This window comes from Furipterus horrens, unplaced genomic scaffold, assembly GCF_987537825.1.
Source record: "Furipterus horrens unplaced genomic scaffold, mFurHor1.1.pri manual_scaffold_2, whole genome shotgun sequence".
In the NCBI taxonomy this organism is placed as follows: Eukaryota; Metazoa; Chordata; class Mammalia; order Chiroptera; family Furipteridae; genus Furipterus; species Furipterus horrens.
The window spans coordinates 27,826,200-27,845,801 of NW_028327172.1; the positions used below are offsets into that span (position 1 = coordinate 27,826,200).

The window sequence follows — 19,602 nt, forward strand, 5'->3', positions numbered from 1 at the left end:
CCTCTGTCCCGGAATGTCACACGTGGATAATTCTCTTAAGGGGAATACAACCACATAAGAGACTACCATTGGAGAAACGAACCTCCTGAGATTAAAGCTATCTAAAATGCACTCTCGTCTGTTCTTCATTTTCCACTCTCATGTCTCATTTTATATATACTGGCAAAAACAAAAGACCAAGATAGTAACCTCTCATTTACACATTGGGCCAGCTTTTGTAGAACTTCTTTTGAAGTCATTTGGAAATTGTGAACTGTCACAATAGCAATGCATATATTTTCTGACTTTGGCATCTGATGGTGGCATGGGTGTAAACATTTATTAACTTTAACAGAAAAGTGAGGTATTCTTTCTGACATTACTTCACATCACCTAGTTATACCAGGATTTTAATTTCTAACTGAAGGTTTATACATCCTATATCAAATTTTTTCTGTTAATTTAATAAAATGTATAATCAATAAAAAAGAATCCTGTGCTGAAGTATATTCTGATTCTCTCCCCGCCCACTTCTCTCTCTGTACCTTTCTTTACACACACACACACACACACACACACTACACTCACACACAACAGCGCACTGATATATGTACATATGTCTTTATATAAACCTTTATACACATACATAGTCTATAGACATATATAAAATCAAATTGGACAAAAATAACAAATAAAATGAAGAGAAGTCAACCTGAAGTTAAGAAAGTGCAAGCCAATGTTAATATATCATCTCAATCATCTAGCAGTTATTAGTGAAAATGAAGTCATATTTAATCTTGATCACTAATAGATAAAATGGCTTATACCCATAGAAAGTGTTCCTAACTTTCTGGGAACTCCAGGTCAATCTTAAACAGTTGAGAATCAACTTTTAAAAACAGATACTGGTAACTCACAAAACAAAATTTTTTGGAACATCAATATAAGCATAGATGAGAAAAAATTATTCTAAATAATTAACAATGAGATTATACGTTATCTGAATCTTCATTTTTCCAAGTACTTTTCTCATTCTTGATTGTTCTTACTATGATATTAATATGTAACATAGGCTTTAAATGAGTGTAAAGAAGAAATAGTAATAGTAAAGATTATGATGGTAATAACTCATTGTGATACTGTTATAATAAAATATATATGTGTACATACACATACATGTTTGTATATATAGTGAATATGTATAATACATATATACTGTGTGTGTGTGTGTGTGTGTGTGTGTGTGTGTGTCTGTGTGTCTGTGTGTATATATAGAGAGAGTTTGTCCATAGTTCCTGGCTCACAGCTCCTAATACCCTTGGTATTTCCTAAGTATTTTTGGACAGCACCTTAGAATGGAGGCTTGCTTCCAGGAGAACCAACAATGTAGTTACAGAGTTGGAAATTTAGTCCCTTTCTTCTGACCTCTGGGGATGGAAGAGAGACTGCAGGTTGTATTGACAGCAGGTGGTCAATAATTTTAACAATCATGTCTAAGTAAAGAAGCCTCAATATAAATCCAAAGGACAGGGTTCAGAATCTTCTGAACTGGTGAGAACATGGAGATTTGGGGACAGCGGTACAGTAGGGGAGTCTGGGAGCTCAAGCCCTTTCCCCCTTCTTTGCCCTTTGCAGATCTTCCATCTGCTATTCCTGAGTTACATCCTTTTATGATAAACCAGTGATCTAGTAAGTAAAACGTTTGAGTCTGTGAGGCACTCTAACAAATTAATCAAAGTAGGGGTTTATTAGAACCTCTGATTTGTAACTGGTAGGTTAGAAGCACAGGTAGGTGAAGTCCAAGATGGAGAACAGCCTCGTAAGGTTGTGATACCATTTTGAAGTTGCTTATAATTGATTACACACCCTGTTGAACACTTTGCGTGTATCAGCTCATATAATGACCAAATAAATTGTTCTATTAAGCATCATTAGCACACTTTTTGCAATAAAAGAGCCTGAGATATAAAATAAATTTCTTATATTTACTCAGATAAGAAATGGTGCAGATAAAATAGAAAAAAAAGGAAGGAGCGAGGGAAAATGATATTTGTTTAATGCTTACTATGTCCTATAAGTCAGATATGATTTTAGGAAAATTGTGGATGTTAATTTGAATCATCCACAAAATTCCAAAAATAAGGGAACTTGGAATAAGTTAAAGAGCTTGTTCAAATTCATAGAGCTAGTAGATGGCCCCCTAGGAATTTAAATCAGAATTATCTTATTCTGCAACACACTCTAGGGTATGAATCCACTTAGGAAGTTTCTGTTTTCTTACAGCAGTTCAGGGTGGGATTCAATGTTGAACCTTAAGAAAGCCACTGGAAGTGTGCTGAGGTGAGGGTGAGGTGACTGGGCCTGCTTTCTTCCTCATGCCACCGATGCATCCGCTGTCCATGACATTTCCCATATTCTAACATTCCTATGTTCTAACTGCACTCTGTCAAAAGTTATAGCTTTCTTCTCTTGGGACATTAGGAACAGTTTGCATAACCTATTGGAATTATCCTGAGTTCATATCTCGGCAGTACGTGAATACAAGCAAGAAAGTTATGTTTCTGAGTTACTTACTTTTAGGAAAAAAAAATTAAGTGTGTAGTTGTATTGTGAGGATCTGAGATAATTTATGTGTAAGCACTTTTATTCTGCTCTAACACCCATCATTTGCAACCAGATTGTAAAGAAATTTATATTAAATGTGGCAGGTCAAGACATAAATGGGTTGAGGGCAGAGATCAATATGTCAATGTTGTAAGTGTGTCTGTTCTTTATGTAGCATCTGATGTCTGTAGAGCCAGGCATTTTAAGATACATTGCAAGTGAGCAGTGATCGTTGCCACGGCATAGCGGAGAAGGACCAACATGCAGTGAGTGTTGCCAAGCCATAGTGGAGAAGAACCAACATGCTTGTCCTTACAAGTGGGCAGAACAGATAACAGTGAATTCATTAATAAGAAACAATCTTGTACCTAGGAAAGTCAACAGCCATTATTAGAGAGACTGTCTTCAGGAAGCAGGTGTCCCAACTGAGTTTCAGAAGCAAAACTCCACACCCTAATCCAGGTTACGCAAGGAAGTCTTGTAAATGAAAGGCAGGCTGACCATTCTTAGAGGGGCTGGGATCCCAGGTAACTGACTTGGATGGAAACTGCATTAATTATGTTTGTAACTTCCATAAATGTGATGCTTTAGCATCTACCCTACACATGTATGCAGAAACGCTTTGTGATAAACAGCACAATAATGTTTGTCATCCTACCTTAACCTCCTTCTTTCCCATTGCTGCTTTTTCCTTAGCCCCCAAAAGGATTGTCCTTCTGATGGTATGCTTTTCAAACACAGACTAAGCAATATAGAGACCCCAACCCCAACCATCTTTTGTATCAGCTTCTTGCACTCTATTCCACTAGGCATGTACCTAAATTAGACAACCAGAGGTTGTCTCTGTGCCCCAGAGCCCAATGAAATCATTTAAACTAGTCATTCCTAAAACTGCTTACCCTGCCTCACCCATCCCTTGCCACAAAAACTGCAATAAAACTGTGGTCCATATTTCCCCTGCCTCCCTCTGCCTTGTGAGCAAGGCAATGTTTCCCTGTGGTTCCTGTCGCTGTGAGAAAAAGGTTATCTTTTCAACAGCATTTGTTTCCTGTTGGTTTTACAATGCCTCAACATTTCTATCAATATACTATATTTAAAAACCGGTTCAGGTTCCGGACACAAGAAAAAAAATCCAATCCCCATAAACAGTGTGCAAGGTGTCTGGGGATGAGGTAGAAATCTAAATTTTAGCATTTCGATGAAGAGCACCATCCCTCCTGCCTATGGAGGATATTAGTCATAAGACCTAAAATATCGGGGTCAAGAGAACGTCATTTGAAAATGAACATCTGGAGGAAATTTTGATTCTTAAACTTTGGGTTGCATCATGATCACCTGTAGAGTTGACTAGATAGGCAGATGGTATGCCCTCACTGAATAGATTCCTATTTATGGTATGCCCTCACTTGATAGATTCCTATTCAGTAGATATTTCGTGTGGCTTAGGGATCTGTACAGCTTCACTTAGTTCAAGGTCAGTTACACCCCATAATTCAAGAGTTCTCAGTTTTTCATCCATAACTGAGGGTTGGAAATTAGAAGTCCCCTAAGAATGAAATATAGAAAAATATTTTTTAGAATGAATGCTGACCAAGTATTTTTATGTCCTTAACGGCTGCATTTTCTTGATTGGGTATCCACTTTTATTTTTTACACATATATTTGTTCCATGGCGATTTTGGGGGAAAAAAAAAGACAGTTTCCCAGCACCAATCAAAGGACACAAAAGAAGAAACACTTACAGTAGCCTGTTGTTTTTCTGCCTTCTCAGATGTCTCTTTCAGTTGATTTTGCAGGGCCTCCTGGAGAGACTTCATTTGTTGTCTAGGTTAGGAGGAAACAGAGCACAAGAGAGGCAGAGTATAATTCTGTTATTTCCTATGTACATTATGAAAGGAGGTTTTGCTGGCTATGTACATTTGGGAAACAGATAACAAGAATTGAATCGAGACACAGTTAAGCACTCAGGGTGTAATCTAGGATTCTGGCAATAAAGGACTTTTTCTCCCATGCAGGTATTAAAAGCAAGCTGTATTTCAAGGAAATTGCCTTGCTATTGTGTCTTATAAGAATCCCACTGTGTGAATAACTTGTGGGCTGCACAATGTGTTAAATCAATATAATAATTAGTGTTGAAAAGCTAATTCCAGGGACAGCCTGCTAAGGTATGAATGTGTTATTCAAGGGAAAGTTACAATAGGCTGCTAATAGGATAAAATTATTGTTCCTTTCTGATGCTCCAAATTGATTAATTTTAAGGCATTGTGGTTTAGATATCCAGTATTAAGCTTGAAACTTTTAATAAAAACAAAGAAAAAAAAAAGAAATTTGTAACTTAAGGGCTGCCTCATTTACTGGGGATAATAAAATAAATATTTGTCTGCATATATATAGATATTGTTTCTCAAACTCACAAATACATATGGACCTTGTTCACCTGTTAAAGATAAAAATATTTCCATAAAAATGCATTCTTCTCAAGGGTTTAGACTAGAACAATTTATGACAAATTGTGTTATCTTTCGCTTTTAATATTATTCTTCAATTACATTTACATTCAATATTATTTTGTATTAGTTTTAAGTGTACAGCAGAATGATGAAAGAGGTGAAGGGATTACAAAGTATAAATTGGTAATTAGAAAATAGTCACAAAGATGTAAAGTACAGAATAAAAAATATTATCCATAATATTATAATAGCTATGTATGGTGCTAGGTGAGTGCTGAAAATAACAGGTAAAACACTTTGTAAAGTATATAGTTGTCATATTATCTTTTTGTGACATAATTTTATCACCTAAGCTATCACTTCAAAAAGTTTATGTAAGGATTGGTATCTCAGTGATTGTGTGTGTGTGTGCGTTAATAATGTCTGTCTGCCTATCTATCTATCATCTACTATCTATCTGTATTGAAGGCTTAAGATGTACTAAGGACTCTTGTAAGCTTCACATCAAATTATGATACATTAAAGATAGAAAAATTATGTGTAGTGAGGTGGTAGAATTGAGACCTGGAGCTTATGTGCTCAAACTGTAGAGAATCATTATTCTAACTTGAGAGAGAGAGGACAGACAGAGAGAGAGAGAGAGAGTATCTACATCCTATCCCTAACACTCAGATCTTCAACAAGCACTGAATACAAATACAGTCACACTATTATATTCCCAACTGATAAAAAATTATAGGAAAATGTTATAATAATTATTTTAATATTAATTTTGGATTTTAATTTTTAATGTTATATTCGTAATTGACTATAAAATGTTATATTTTATAAAAATGAAAACATTTATATATTCAAAATTTTCCTCATATTGATATATTTAGGCAATGTATGGAGAAAGACAAAAATAAACTATAAAAGCTATGAACAAAAACTGGGGAAGTTAGAGAATTCTGCGTACCTTCATGGCAAGGAAAGCTATCAGACATTGGTAAAGTGGGTCTTCTGAATCTTCTGACTCTCTCCTCCATTTCCTCTGCATTCTACGGTTATTTCTGCACATTCTCGATGCCCTGAGGCTGTAGGTGACCTCGCCTTTCTGTCTCTCAGACTTGCTAATTTATACACCTTTGAAAGATGACTCCTTACTTGCTCACACAACTCAATGGTTACAAGGAATTTAAGGGACAACTGTTTCATACATCTTCCATCCCAAATTATGAATATAAATGCATGCACACAGTCAATCTGCAAGAGGCATTTTTTTCAAGTGCTTACCAGCTTGCATTATAAAAACCTCACAGATGAAGAACTTGCCACTACTCCAGGCATTCTTTTCATTTTCAGAGAATGCTATATTGTAAACTCCTTTAGTACACAGTGTCCAAAACTACCTGCTAAGGCTCTCCACCCAACAACCACTAGAGACAATAAGCTTTTTATATTACCTTTTCCTCAAGTCTTTCAGAATCTTTAGGGTACTGCCCTGTCCCCCCCCCCCAAGTATCTATTCTGTGGTTACATACACTCACTTTTCACACTCTCTCTCTCCCTCCCATCCTCTCTCCCTCACACTCTCTTATAAAAACATGCACATATGCACACCCACACCCACACACTCCTCTCTCTTTCTTGCCAGATAATTGTATCCTATTAGCAGCTAACTGTAACTTTTTCTCTCTACATAATCATATATGGCCACCCCTATCCTCTGAGTTTACTCAAGTTTCAGCTACACAGAACTACTGATTAATTGCCTCTTGATTATAATTCCAAAAGGAAAATTCTAATAGATTTAGTTTTGTTTACGTGGCCACCTCTGAGCCAGTTAACTGTGTGTCCCATGATATCAGAGTCACATCAAAAAGCATGAGTTCTAAAGACCACTTTTCCAGGAAAGGGCCAGTTGACAAGGTTACCTGAGGGCCAGGATTATTGAAAATTGGGTGCTCAGCTAAACAACATCTACAACGTATCAGACTTTTCCCGACTCAGATAATATTTCTACCTTTACAATCAGTTGATATATTTTATATTCTAAGATCAAATATTTCTTTTACTTTTATTAATATCTCTTATTTTGGAATGAGATACACAGCCATCCTCACATTCAGATAACTATGATTACTATATATCTCTAAGTAAACAATAAAAACTAAGATGTAAAATGTCAGATTCTTTTGAAAAGTTACCTAATGTTAACATTTATTAAATCTTCCATTTTGATTTTGTGTGCATCCTACAAATTTTTTTGAAAAAGGTGGGGGTTTTTTTGGTGGGGGGGTAAACTTTGACATTGCAATATCAAAATATTTGCTCCATTTAAACTTTTCATGGAACGACTCGGTTCATCACCTGGTAGTCTGTAAATGTTCATAATGTGTAGATATTGATTAAAATTTTTGTAATAAACCTAACCACATTTTTTCTGGTTTGCCTGCATACTTTGAGTGTCATATAGAAACAGCCAAAGATAATTTAAGACAATATTAGCAAACTAAAGGAATAGCCTTTTTTTTTTAATCACCATTATACATAAACCTGTCTCCTCCTCTGTCCCCCTCTTGCAATGAACAAAGGCAGACTTTATTACTCTTTCACTCTGTAGTGCTCACTGTTAAACATTGCCCTTTTTTCTTCTCTCAGCCTTCCTTCCAACACCTGGTCTAGGTCTCTTTCTCCTTACCCCGCACAATGCAGAATAACTCCCTTAAAATACTTTTAAAATTAGTGTCATTCTCTTATGGAGCTACAGAAAGTGGCTTCCCTCCAGTCTTTAAAAATGTTTGTTCCTGCCCACGCATACAGCTTTATTGCCTGATCTGGTCGCACTCACTCTGTTCCTTTCACTGCCGCCTGCTCAGTGGAGCGGCCCACGCATTGTGCAGCGGTCACTTCATTCTTATATTTTTGTTTTCATTCTCTCCTATTGTGGGGTGCTGAACAAAAAGTAATCATTTTCAGCGTCCCTTGGTCTATTTTGACTAGCTATTTCTACTCAAAGTGTTGTTTGTAATTCTGCAACACTAGCTCGATGAGCCACAAAGAGTTGTACAATATTAAGCATAGGTACATTAAGAGGTAGTTAGTCAAACCAATAAAATATTTTAAAATGCTATCCTTTTGGAAGCATGTTCACACCAATATTTTCACAAGCTCTTTTTAATATTAAATTTGAAAAAAATCATGTTCAGTCAATAATAACTTTATTTTAATAATAAAATACTCAGTTTAGGACAATAGCTTTGATTTTAACATGTCATCAACCCAATATAAGTAAAAGCCAAAGAGAGGTTTCTGAGTAGGCAAGGAGAGTGGAGAACATGTCAAAGGCAAGGCGAGACTCATAGTGTAGTGTGTTTAAACTTATTCACAGCTTTTTGCTTTGTGATCAGTGAACTAAAGTGAAAGGGTATGGCTATTGCATAAGAGCACAGCGGAGCAAATTCCAATTAACACAGCTCTCAGCAATTCATTTAAGCGCTTAAGCAGCAATTATTTCCCATCTGTTAAATAAATATAATATCTGCTTTAGAAGGTAACTGTGAGGGTGTAACAAAAAATATACATAAAGCATCTAGCAAAGCATCACATAAATATGTATAATAAATGTTAGCTTGTTTCTACCTTAAAATACCCTTTTCTTTGAGAGCAAGTTCAAATCATATAGCCCTAATACTCGTCGTCGTTGTCGGCAGCCGTCCGTCTCGAGAGACGATGGTGTAGCTTCTTAAGAGTCTATCTGCACCGCCGAGAATGGCTGTGCAGTCCGACTCGGGAGTGACACGGTATCTGTCTCCTCCCATGTTGAATCGACATCTTGCGATGACGCTGGAGTGTCCTCTCCAGTGAAGCTGAAGCTACAGAGCCTGGGCAGGGTGATATGGAGGGTCTGCTGTTGCCCATGCAGCAGACCCCCCCTCTCTTCGCAGCTGAAGGATCCAAGGGAAAGACAGAGTCAATACAGCTTGGCTTCAGGTGCGCCGCAGGAGTTGCCGGTGTTGACTACAACGTCAAACTGCCTTAGGGACTCCGGCTCCGGATTTTCTGTCGGGGTTTACTCCCTTAGCCTTTCCCCTGAAGAGGTATGCCGCAAGGCAGCGGAGGTTTTTTGGAGTCAGAGTTTTCCTTCTCTGATGTGCCCTGACTGGAAGATCGAACCAGCGACATTTAGCTCGCAGGCCGACGCTCAATCCACTGACCCAAACCAGCCAGGTTCTTAAGAGTACTCCCTCAATAAATTGTATGTACCCAAACCCCTGTCTCAGGCTCTGCTTCTAGGAAACAGAATCAAGACCTTCCTTTGGCTGTGTCTTACCAATCAATGAAGCCTCATCACCTAGGTGATGAGCCCTAATACTATAATACAGAGAAATCTATCTCATGATACACTTCCTTCAAAAATAAGCAAACCAACACTAATTACATTATATTAATTCTACTGATATTGTTAATAAGATTACCCCATTCCTTACCACCCTCATCATTATCACAATGATAGAGTTTTGATGTTATTAAAAACTGGCCCACTGAGGTCAGTGTTATATTGGATCTGTCTATTGATGGCAGACTGATCAGGGACCACCATCTAAGTTAATACAGGAAAATACTACAGATCCTTTACCACTATAATTGTAGTCTACAAGCAGCATTCGTAAAATCTTAAAACCCACCCTAGATTTGTTGTATAATAATCTGCATTTGAACAAGGTTCTCATACATTCAAATGTAGGAAAATAAATACACTAACACATTTAGAATAAACTGATTTTTGTGAAGTTTATGAATAGAGTTCAACGCTATGGAAAAAATGAGAAAATGAAAGGAAAGCACAGTATTACCTTTGTTTCTGACTTATATCCAGAAGCTTTTGAACATCAGTTTTAGCAGACTTCTCTTCTTTTTTCAAAGACTGGGAGAAGAAAAGGGGAAAAGGAAGCCTTATTGAAGTGATAAATCGAAGTTCACTTTACTTTTGTCTGTATGGCACAAGGTGCGACTGCACTTACGCCCTGAAACACAAATGTGCAAATGAGGCCATGACCTACTCCTCATGGTTCTAAGGATACACACAGGAATTCATGACTCCAACTGGGGCATGTACTACAGCAGAGTGGATGGAGGCATTGAGCTGAGTCTGAATCTTCAGAGGTTCAATGGAGGGAAATGTATGTATAGGTCTTCTAATAAGTGAATATAAAATACACCTTCTGCTCTTTATTTGAAGCTTTGTCTTCTCCAGGCATGTTAAACCAGCTCTGAAATAGTTTCTAGAGATACAAGGGGTCATAAAAGGCCTCCCGCAATGAACTAAGTAACAATACAATTCAAGATCGAAGCAGTCAGAAAGCATTCACCTGTTTGGAATTGTCTATTTATTATTTATGAGCAATGCACTAGAATACAAAGAACTAGAGCTATGTCAAATTAACTGGTCTGAGCAGATAAGGTAGTAATAAAAAATAAATAAAAAACACCTCAGGCATTAGTGTTTATTTACTCTGGAAAATTCAGCATTCACAGACCATTAATTAAAACAAAAAAAGCCCACTGAGCTTTCTTATTCAAGAGTCTGCCCCAGTATGCCTTTCCTAAGAACTTTCTTATTTATACTCAGTAAATTATTTAACGGGGTAACCGAATCCCTTTTTCTTGATATTAAAAATTGAAATTGACAGGCAATGATATTGTTTGTAGGAAGAGAAGCTGTGACAGGTAGGGAATTGACGGCAGCAAGAACGACACTTTGTTTACTTACTATTTATTTTACAAATACCTGTCTTGAGTTATTCGAGACAGGTACAAAGGCATGGTGTGTGCCTTCACAAATTTTTTAATGTAATGTTAGAAACAGACAATACTCATATAGTAAGATAATCATTCTGATGGAGATGTGGTAGGCTGAACTTCACATGAGACTGTTTTTCCCTAAAATGTCAGCTTTTATTAGGAAGTAGCCAAGAAAAGAAGTCCTGCTTATGTGGGAAGAGTAGCTTCACATAAAACACCAAGAAAATATAACGAGGAAGTAGAATATGGGAAACAGTCACCAATCCTGAGATTTAAAGTTCAAAGTGCCTAACGGTCATATGACTGAGCAGACCACAGGAGATGTTTTTTGACTTCCTTATGTGAAAAACAGGGATGAGAATTTTGAAGAGCCTACTTTAGACAGTTAATGAAAACTTAAAGGGGGTAGATGTGTAAAAGCACTTGATAAAAAGTTCAATAAAATTATGCTTATTTGTTTATTGACCATCTGCTATACTCTGGACATTTTGAAGGAAACTAAGATTTAAATGGGAACGTACTATCTTCAAGAAATTTAAGATAAAAAAGAACAAATAAAACAAGATGCAGAAATGAAAATATAGATATGCAGATGGGTTTCAGCAAAGCAAATCTAATTAGAAGAGCCTGTGTGTCCTTGACTATTATTTCCTCAGTAATATCCAAATAAATAGATCATAATTCTTGTAAAATATTCTTGGCTAATGAAGGAACTCTGAAGGTTGACAGACCTATTAATTAACCAAAAGAAGGTTTATTAGTTGACCTATATTACCATCCTATTCTGATGCTATGATTACTGAGATAAAGAAAACTTTTAAAGCCCCGCTCATAAAATCCCATTAGGGGAAAAACTACGTACAGCAGGCTATATAGTTATTCAATATAAGTTTGAAACCTGAAATCATCATTTATTAAATGTATGACTTCAGGTAATTCCTGTGGCCTATGTGAGTCTTGTTTCCTGATTTTACGAGGAGTATAATACTACCTTAATTTTGTAGAGAGGTTGTTAAGAAGGTTTAATAAGATAAAAAATAAAAACAACCTTGCACAATGGTTGGCACAAAAGAAACAAAAAGGTGTCTTAAAAATTGCAACTACATTTAAGGGCAGGATTGTTACCCTTTCAAAATGTAACTCCATGAAATTATATATTTTTATCAAGCATTTTTCTAAATTGTATTTAGATGTCTTAACTTAGGCTACTGGTCTATAGAGCCTGAGTGTGAACATGCACCACTCATAGGCATTTTACCATATGCTTGAAATATTCTCAAAGTGACAGGTGTTTCATTCCTTGAGGATGTGGAGGTGCCTTGACTCTCTGTAGTCTCATATAACTGGTGAATTTCTACCTGATGATAAGAGGTAGCTCTGGTACTACATTCCTATGAAAATCAATTTACCCCCCTTTTCACTCTAGTCAGTGCTTCCTTAATGCTCTGTGAATATTTCCATCCCAGCACTGTTATTCTGATACTTGTCTCTCTGTCTTACTGGAAAGTGGGTGTTTTTTCTTATTTTCCTGTTCTCAAGATGTAATAGACTCTGGAACAAGAGCTTGGGCACTGAGTTCAAATACTAGCTCTGCTGCTTAACTATCTCTGTGCTCCTGATAGCTTATTAATCATTCTCTCTTTTTTTTTCACCTACAAAATGAAACTACTAATAAACATAGAATAGTTGTCAGGTGAAAATTACATAAAAATTAGGTAAAGAGCCCCTGACCATGTTCTATAAGCTCTAGTAATTACTGATACCATCATCACCATTATCATCATCATCATCACCAACACCATCATCATCATCATCATCATTACCACTGTCATCATGGGAATAGAAAGTTAAGCATAATGGTGATTCCATGACTTCTGAAACATGGTTCATCGAAATAACTAATAAGTTATGGAGCCAGATTGTTTGTATTTAATCTCTGGCTTCTCTTGTGACATTCAAAAATAAATGATTTTCTCAAAGCATGATTCCATGTATATGACAAGAAAAATCATGTGACTATATCTAACTCATAAATATGTTATGAAATTAAATTCCACAAAATGGCCAAAGCTATTAGTACACATTATATATTCAATAAATACAATGCTTAAGCTAAATGTTAAAGTATATATTTTAGTCAAATTTTCTTAGCCTATGTAGATCTTGTTTTATTTTATGGAGATTTCACTGAGTGTGTTAATACATTTTTATAATGACACTCTCCTTTCAAGGCATTTACCCACTTTAGGGACAAAGTTTATTAAAGAATCTTCAGAGTTAATCTTTGTGGAATTTAAAATTCTTTTCTAGGGAACATGCCTATATTTATTCAACTCTTGATAATTGCTTTTCATCATTTTATAATATAAAAAACACAGGGGTCAAATTGATCTTAGAAGCAGTGAGAAATTGATGGCTTTGTCAAGCACACAATTTCCTCATTCCTGTATTTGCAAACCACAGATTCCCAGAGTACATTTCAAGGGACATTTCCTCTCAAAGCTCATATAATAATAAAGAATCACTTTCATGGTCAAGCCCAGAAACATATTCAAAACTGGTTTAAAAAATGCAGTTGTCTACATGTTAACCTACTGAGACAAACCAGGAGACTCCTCATCCTTTGCTGCTGGGAAAATTCATTTTTTCTCACCTGAAGGTTGACTTTAATTCCATCAAGTTCTTTTGATGTTTTTGTCAGCTGATGCAGGATGGTGCTTCGCTCCTTAAAGACTTCTTTCAGTTGCTTCTGTAGCTCTTCATAGCCCTGTCTAACACAGAAAGAAAGGGTGTGAGAGCCCCCTCAATGCTTCCAGTTTAGTCATAATCCCAAACCCTTGTATTTAAAAGCAAAATTTAGAGTAATGGACACCTTATTCGCTAAAATGTTTCATTCTTATTCTTTCAGCAAAAGGGAAAATCAAAAAACCAAACAGTTTTACAACGAAGATTTTATTTTGCATTGAAGACTATTTAGAGGACAGAGTTTCCAGAACAATAGTGTGCATCTTCTGCATGTAAAACATATTTTATCAGGTTCTTATCAGGAAAAATACTTTTTCATGACATCAACACATTTTTTCAAAGATACTTGATGCTTTAGAGCAACAGATATGATTTGTACCAATGCATCTTGAAGACAGAGACAGGTCCTGACAATGGGTGTAGGGGCAACCTTGGCAGGAGAGCCAGAACAGAATATAGGGGCTTTGCTTCACCCTGGTTTGTAGGGCAGAAAGCTGAATAAAAGTTACCCTTTCCAAATGTGTCTAGGAGTCTCTGTTGCTATGAAAGAAAAAAATATATATCTATGAAAATCAGTCAATAAGTACAGAGAAAGTTGAACAAATGTATTAACAATTACTATTAAAAAAAAAGACTTGTTATCTCAGTATCACATGTGTGTATGTTTCCATTTTTCTCATGTGATCTTTACAAGAAAATAAGGCAGGTATGTATTGTAATTCTCATTTTGGAAAAAAGAAAAGAAATGAGTTCAGAGAAATTAACTCAGTACCCTAAAGTTCTATTTAAGGAATGAATGAGCGAGTAGTGTGAGTGTGTACAGATGTGTGTAGTAGAGGAATGTAGGCAAGCAAACAAATAATTGCCAGGGCAGCTTAGAATTATAACTGATTGTGGAAGGTTGAAATGATTGATTGGAGCACACAGAAGAGTCAGTAATCCAGGAAAAACTTCCTGGAGAAGCAATATAAAATACATGAGGTGCTCCTTGAAAAACAAGTAGAAATTACATATATTAAGTGGGAAAGCATGTGTAAAAACTAATGAAAATGAACTTACTGAATTAAAAATAACGTGCATAAGTGTCAGATGGCTTGGGACCCTAATTAGGCAGTGGGAGGTTTGCCTTGGAAATGAGGATGTGGAAAGCATGAGCAAAATTATGCAAAACTCTTAAGTAATGGTTAGGAATTTGTGCATTGTTTTGAAAACAAGGGGAAGTAATTGAAGGGGTTTCCAGGGAGTGACACTGCCTGATTTATTTATGTTTTGGCAATATTTTCTTGGTTAAAAACTGGAGAGTGAATTGGAGGAGGGGAAAACCTGGAGAAAAGAGAGTACCCCGGCAAAAGTCCAGGGGAAAAAAATTGAGGCTGCCTAAATGAGATTAGAAGCAGTGGAGACAGGGAAGCTTGAATTGATGTCAGCAAAACATGCAAAATTGAGTCAATAATATATAATTTTAAAATATTTTATGTGTGGGGGGAGGGCTTATTTATCAACAATGCCATGTTTCTGGCTTGGGCAACTGTTGGACCCACCCTTTCAATGAGAGAGAAGTCATAGGATCAACAGTTTTTTAATGAAAGTTGGGTTGACATGTTTAAATTTAAAACTTTGAGGAAAATGGCTCAAACTCTCTCATTTTTAGTTTTTCTTTTTAATCAATAAAACACAATACAAATACCTACCTCAGATTGTTATGTGTTAAGTGAAGCAGCTTATGTAAAGCTTTGAACCCATAGTAGGTAATTTAATTTTTAAAATATGTAAAAATTTTATTGCTGATAAATCTGGTAAATTTGTCTTTCTGCAGACTTCTAAAAGAACTGAGTCTACCAATGGCCTTAGTGATGATAAATGTGTCATCTACAAAAGGTTTCTAATACAACTCTTCGCTTTTGTTCAAGTTTTAAATGTAGGTCTTGATCACTCTTAACAGTCTTCTTGTTTGGAGGAAATTAGAATGCCCCACTGTTAAGAACTTTAATATTTCTCCCTGGTCTTTATATCTTCACTAATGAACAGTAATCAGCCAGTAATTAGACAGTTATAAATGCCCCACAGGTTTCCTTTCATCTCACTAGCACAGTCAAGTCATGAAAGGGAAGGCTCATTTTCACCTAATTCTAATACAACTTTATTTCATGGCCCAATTTGTTTCTCGTGAATGTGACAATAAACACATCTCCAATATTATCTTCAGTGACCATAATAAGTCACGATGTTAGATAACATGCATTCACAATATAATGCATGTAAGATGGTGTTACATATTTATGTATCTAATATTCAGAACAACTCTATGAGATAAGCACTAGTATTAACCCCATTTTACAGGTGAAGATATTGAGTCACAGGAATAGTAACTTCCAAGAAGGAATTTCTATTTTGAAAGGGATATATCAGTCAGCCATCAGAGTCCAATGTCTTAGCTATTATGCTGTAAGAACATACTTACAGCTAGAAGTTTATCGCAATGAAACATACACTGTACCCATCACAGAATTTATTATGTATTACTTCATATATATATTCTGTATTGGATTTATTTGTCATTTATTAGTCTCCATTTAATAAAATTACTATTAGCATTGCTTTTATTATTTATAATCACCTTTTAATTCCATTGTCATATTTGACCATCAAATGACTTCATGATAAAAAAATAATTTAAATCCTTCTGTTTTCTGGTAAATGTGCTGAGAACCATGAAGAAGATATAATTTATCAGGAAAATACAGCCAGAAGTGTTAATAGCACCACTCTAGATTCAATCATTCAAGGTCCTTATAAAAGCGGAAATGTTTTATCACCAGTTTGACTCATTGGTTAGCATTTATCAGATTTTCTTGCATTTACAAATGATTGCATATTTATATTGCAATTCATTTTATATTTTTCCATAATAAAACAAAAACATGATCCTCTCCATTTTTGTCATGAAACTCCTTGTACTTGGAACTCTTTCCATGTCTATACATATTAAAGTCCATTATGCATATACTTTAATATATTTTACCACAACATTTAGGGTCCTTTCAATTTTTTTTCTCTCTTAAAAAGTACTAAAGTCCATATATGTGACCAGAAATATTTTTCTTGAAAATTTCTGTGACTTATCTTCCTAAAAGTGGAAATATTTCACTCCAAAGTTAACATGTCAATTTTGATAGGTGCTAGTAAATTGCCTTCACATAAGCTACTTCTATTATAGTATATTTTTATATTCTTCTCAACACATTTGCCTGAGTTGGGAATTTTCTATCTTCTTTATTTAATATTTGTTGATGACATGAGTGGAATATGACACCTTCTTCCTGGTATAATAACTTCCAGTCATTCCATTAGAAAGATTGATTATATTTCTATAACTTTATCACTACACATATTTCTTCCTTCATGAATTATCTATGCATGCTTTTTACCCACTTATATTTTGGGTTAATTTTTCTATCACTTTCATGGGGTTTCTCTAACAAAGTAACCACAGAATGAGTGTCTCAAACAACAGAAATATTTTGTCTCATAATTCTAGAGGCTAGAAATCCGAAATCAACTTGCGGGTAGGGCTGGTTCCTTAAGAGGCCTGTGGGGGAATGATAAGATCCATGCTTCTTTCCTTGGCTTGCAGATATCTGTCTTCTTCTTACATCTACTCACAGTGTCATCTCTGTGTGACTGTGCCTCATTTTCCCTTTTTAAAGGAGCACCAGTCTTATTGGTTTAGAACCCACTCTAACAACCTCATTTCAACTTGATGACTTCCATAAACACTCATCTCCAAAGCATGTTGCATCTCAGGTACCTGGGGTTAGGACTAAAATTTAAGAATTTGGGGGAGGATGCAATTCAACCCGTAACAGTTATTTAATGCATTGATGTATACAAGCACATGCCAAGTATGGTTTTTAGTTTATTGTCATTATATAGAAAACATTTTCCAAATCTGTTATTGATATCAACATTTATTAAACCTAACTTCTTTCAAATATATGCATTGCTCTTGAACAGGTAGATCTTCTCCGCTCCAATATTTTTCTTTAAAAGCTTCTGTATGTTTATGAAAATATACTAGTTGTTAGTTTCTGCTAAGCCACCAAATTACTTTTGGAATATGTTTTCTATATTTAGCAAAAGGTAAAAATATGATTTAGATAATAACAACCAGTCATTTTAACACCATTGGGACAATTGTTTCCCCACTCATTTTGGAATGACACTTTCCTGATGTGTCAAATACAGTTTATTTTAGGTTTTTAATCCTCTATTCTGCTGATGAATTTGTCTGCTGCAGTGCCCTATCATGGTTCAATTATTAAAACTGCATGCTATATTTTAGTATTTCTTAGATCCCCCCCCATTGTTTTTATTTTTAGTTTTATTAATGTATTTTCTGTATTTGTTTCTCTTCAGTGAATTTTAGAATCAGCTTGTCAATTTCATAAAATCTCCTACAGGGAATTTAATCAAAACTGTATTCTTATAATAGTCACATATAGGGAAATAGACAGTAATAGGGCATCTTCTAACCCCAAACAGAGAGTGTCTCAGATATCATTCTAGTGCTTTGACAGAATTTAGTAATGGTCTGCAGTTCCTCCACAGAGTTCTTACTCATTTCTTGTTAGATGTATTGCTGTTATTGTGAATGGATTTTTCCATTCAATAGTCTACATGGATATTACTGGGGTTTTTTAAAGCTACTGACTCTGTAAGTTGATTTTGATTTCAGATATTATATTTAACAAACTTAATAATTGCTATAGTTATTCAGTTTATTTATTTTATTTTTTAAGTGGTAAGTTATTTTTTTCCAATAATACCAACCATCTTTCTTTTTATGTTCTAGTTCTAGTTAGAACTTTAATTTTTTTTTTTTTTTTTTTTTTTGCTTTCTAATTGCACTGGCTAAGACCAACAAAACAACGTTGAGTAGGAAAAATGATGGCACAACTTCTATCTTGTCCATGGCTTTAAGATAGACAAATTAATTATGTTTAATCACTGATTAAAACACATGCAAGTGTTTTGGTGCAATTTTTAGGTGATACCATTTTTTCTTAAGCCATTATTTTAATGAAAACTGTATTGAGTTATAACAATGATGCAGAAAAATATGCACAATCCCAAAGTCACCCTTCATGAACTATCACAAAATAGATATACAAAACTTTTATGAAGAGTAAAGCCACCTTAGCTTTTCTTTGACCTCATCCTTTTATTACCTTATCTTTCCTCGCCAAATGTAACCAATATTCTGACAAATACTGCTTTATAATCATTTACCTGTGTTTGGAATCTATACAAAGATGGACTCACTGAATGTGTCTCCTTTTGTGTTTAATTTGTTTTATACAACATGACATTTGTGAGATTATCCCATATTGTGAAGAGAAATAACTTGTTAATTACTATCACTGCTTAATATAGAAGTGAATAATTATACTACAATGTATCTACTGTTGATTAGTTTATGTCTGTGTTTAACATATAAATACATGCATGTTGGTTGTATATCTAAGAATGAAGATGATCCATTATAGGGCATGCCTTTGTTCAACTTTATTAAATACTGCCAAAGAATTTTCCAATTCAGCTACAGAGTAGTAGAAGGGAAAAACCGCAATTCTTTCACATTCTTATCAACACTAGTATTGTATTTTTTTAAATTTAGTTTCTCTAGTAGTCATGTAATACTATCTCATTTTAGCTATAATTTCATTTTACTGGTGACTCATAAAGTGAGCACTACAGAAAATATGACATTTACACATTATTTTTAATAAAACACCTGTTCATGCCTCTTATCTTTTTCCATTGGTTTGCCTACTGTTTATTATTGATTCATAGGTGGTATTTATATCATTTTTCATGTTGCAAATGTGGACACAATAGAAATCCCCACACCATCCAGGACCTGACGCATGGAAGGCAACAAATTTTGCTTATCTTCTTTTGCTTCTCCTCTTGTTCTCCTACCCATGGCTATGTGAAGGATTCCCTTAAATAACTACCATGACTTCGGGCTGCTTCT

General features: G+C 35.2%; 1 protein-coding gene across 1 annotated transcript in view; it reads right to left on the minus strand.

The window, feature by feature from the left end:
• LUZP2 (leucine zipper protein 2) overlaps positions 1-19,602 on the minus strand; it is a 377,697-nt gene that overhangs the window by 175,260 nt on the left and 182,835 nt on the right. The window contains exons 2-4 of the mRNA XM_090267616.1: positions 13,474-13,591; positions 9,872-9,942; positions 4,326-4,407 (exon numbers count right to left, since the gene is read on the minus strand). Coding sequence (XP_090123742.1) covers positions 4,326-4,407; positions 9,872-9,942; positions 13,474-13,591 — 271 coding nt within the window. The remainder of the gene's footprint in view (positions 1-4,325; positions 4,408-9,871; positions 9,943-13,473; positions 13,592-19,602) is intronic.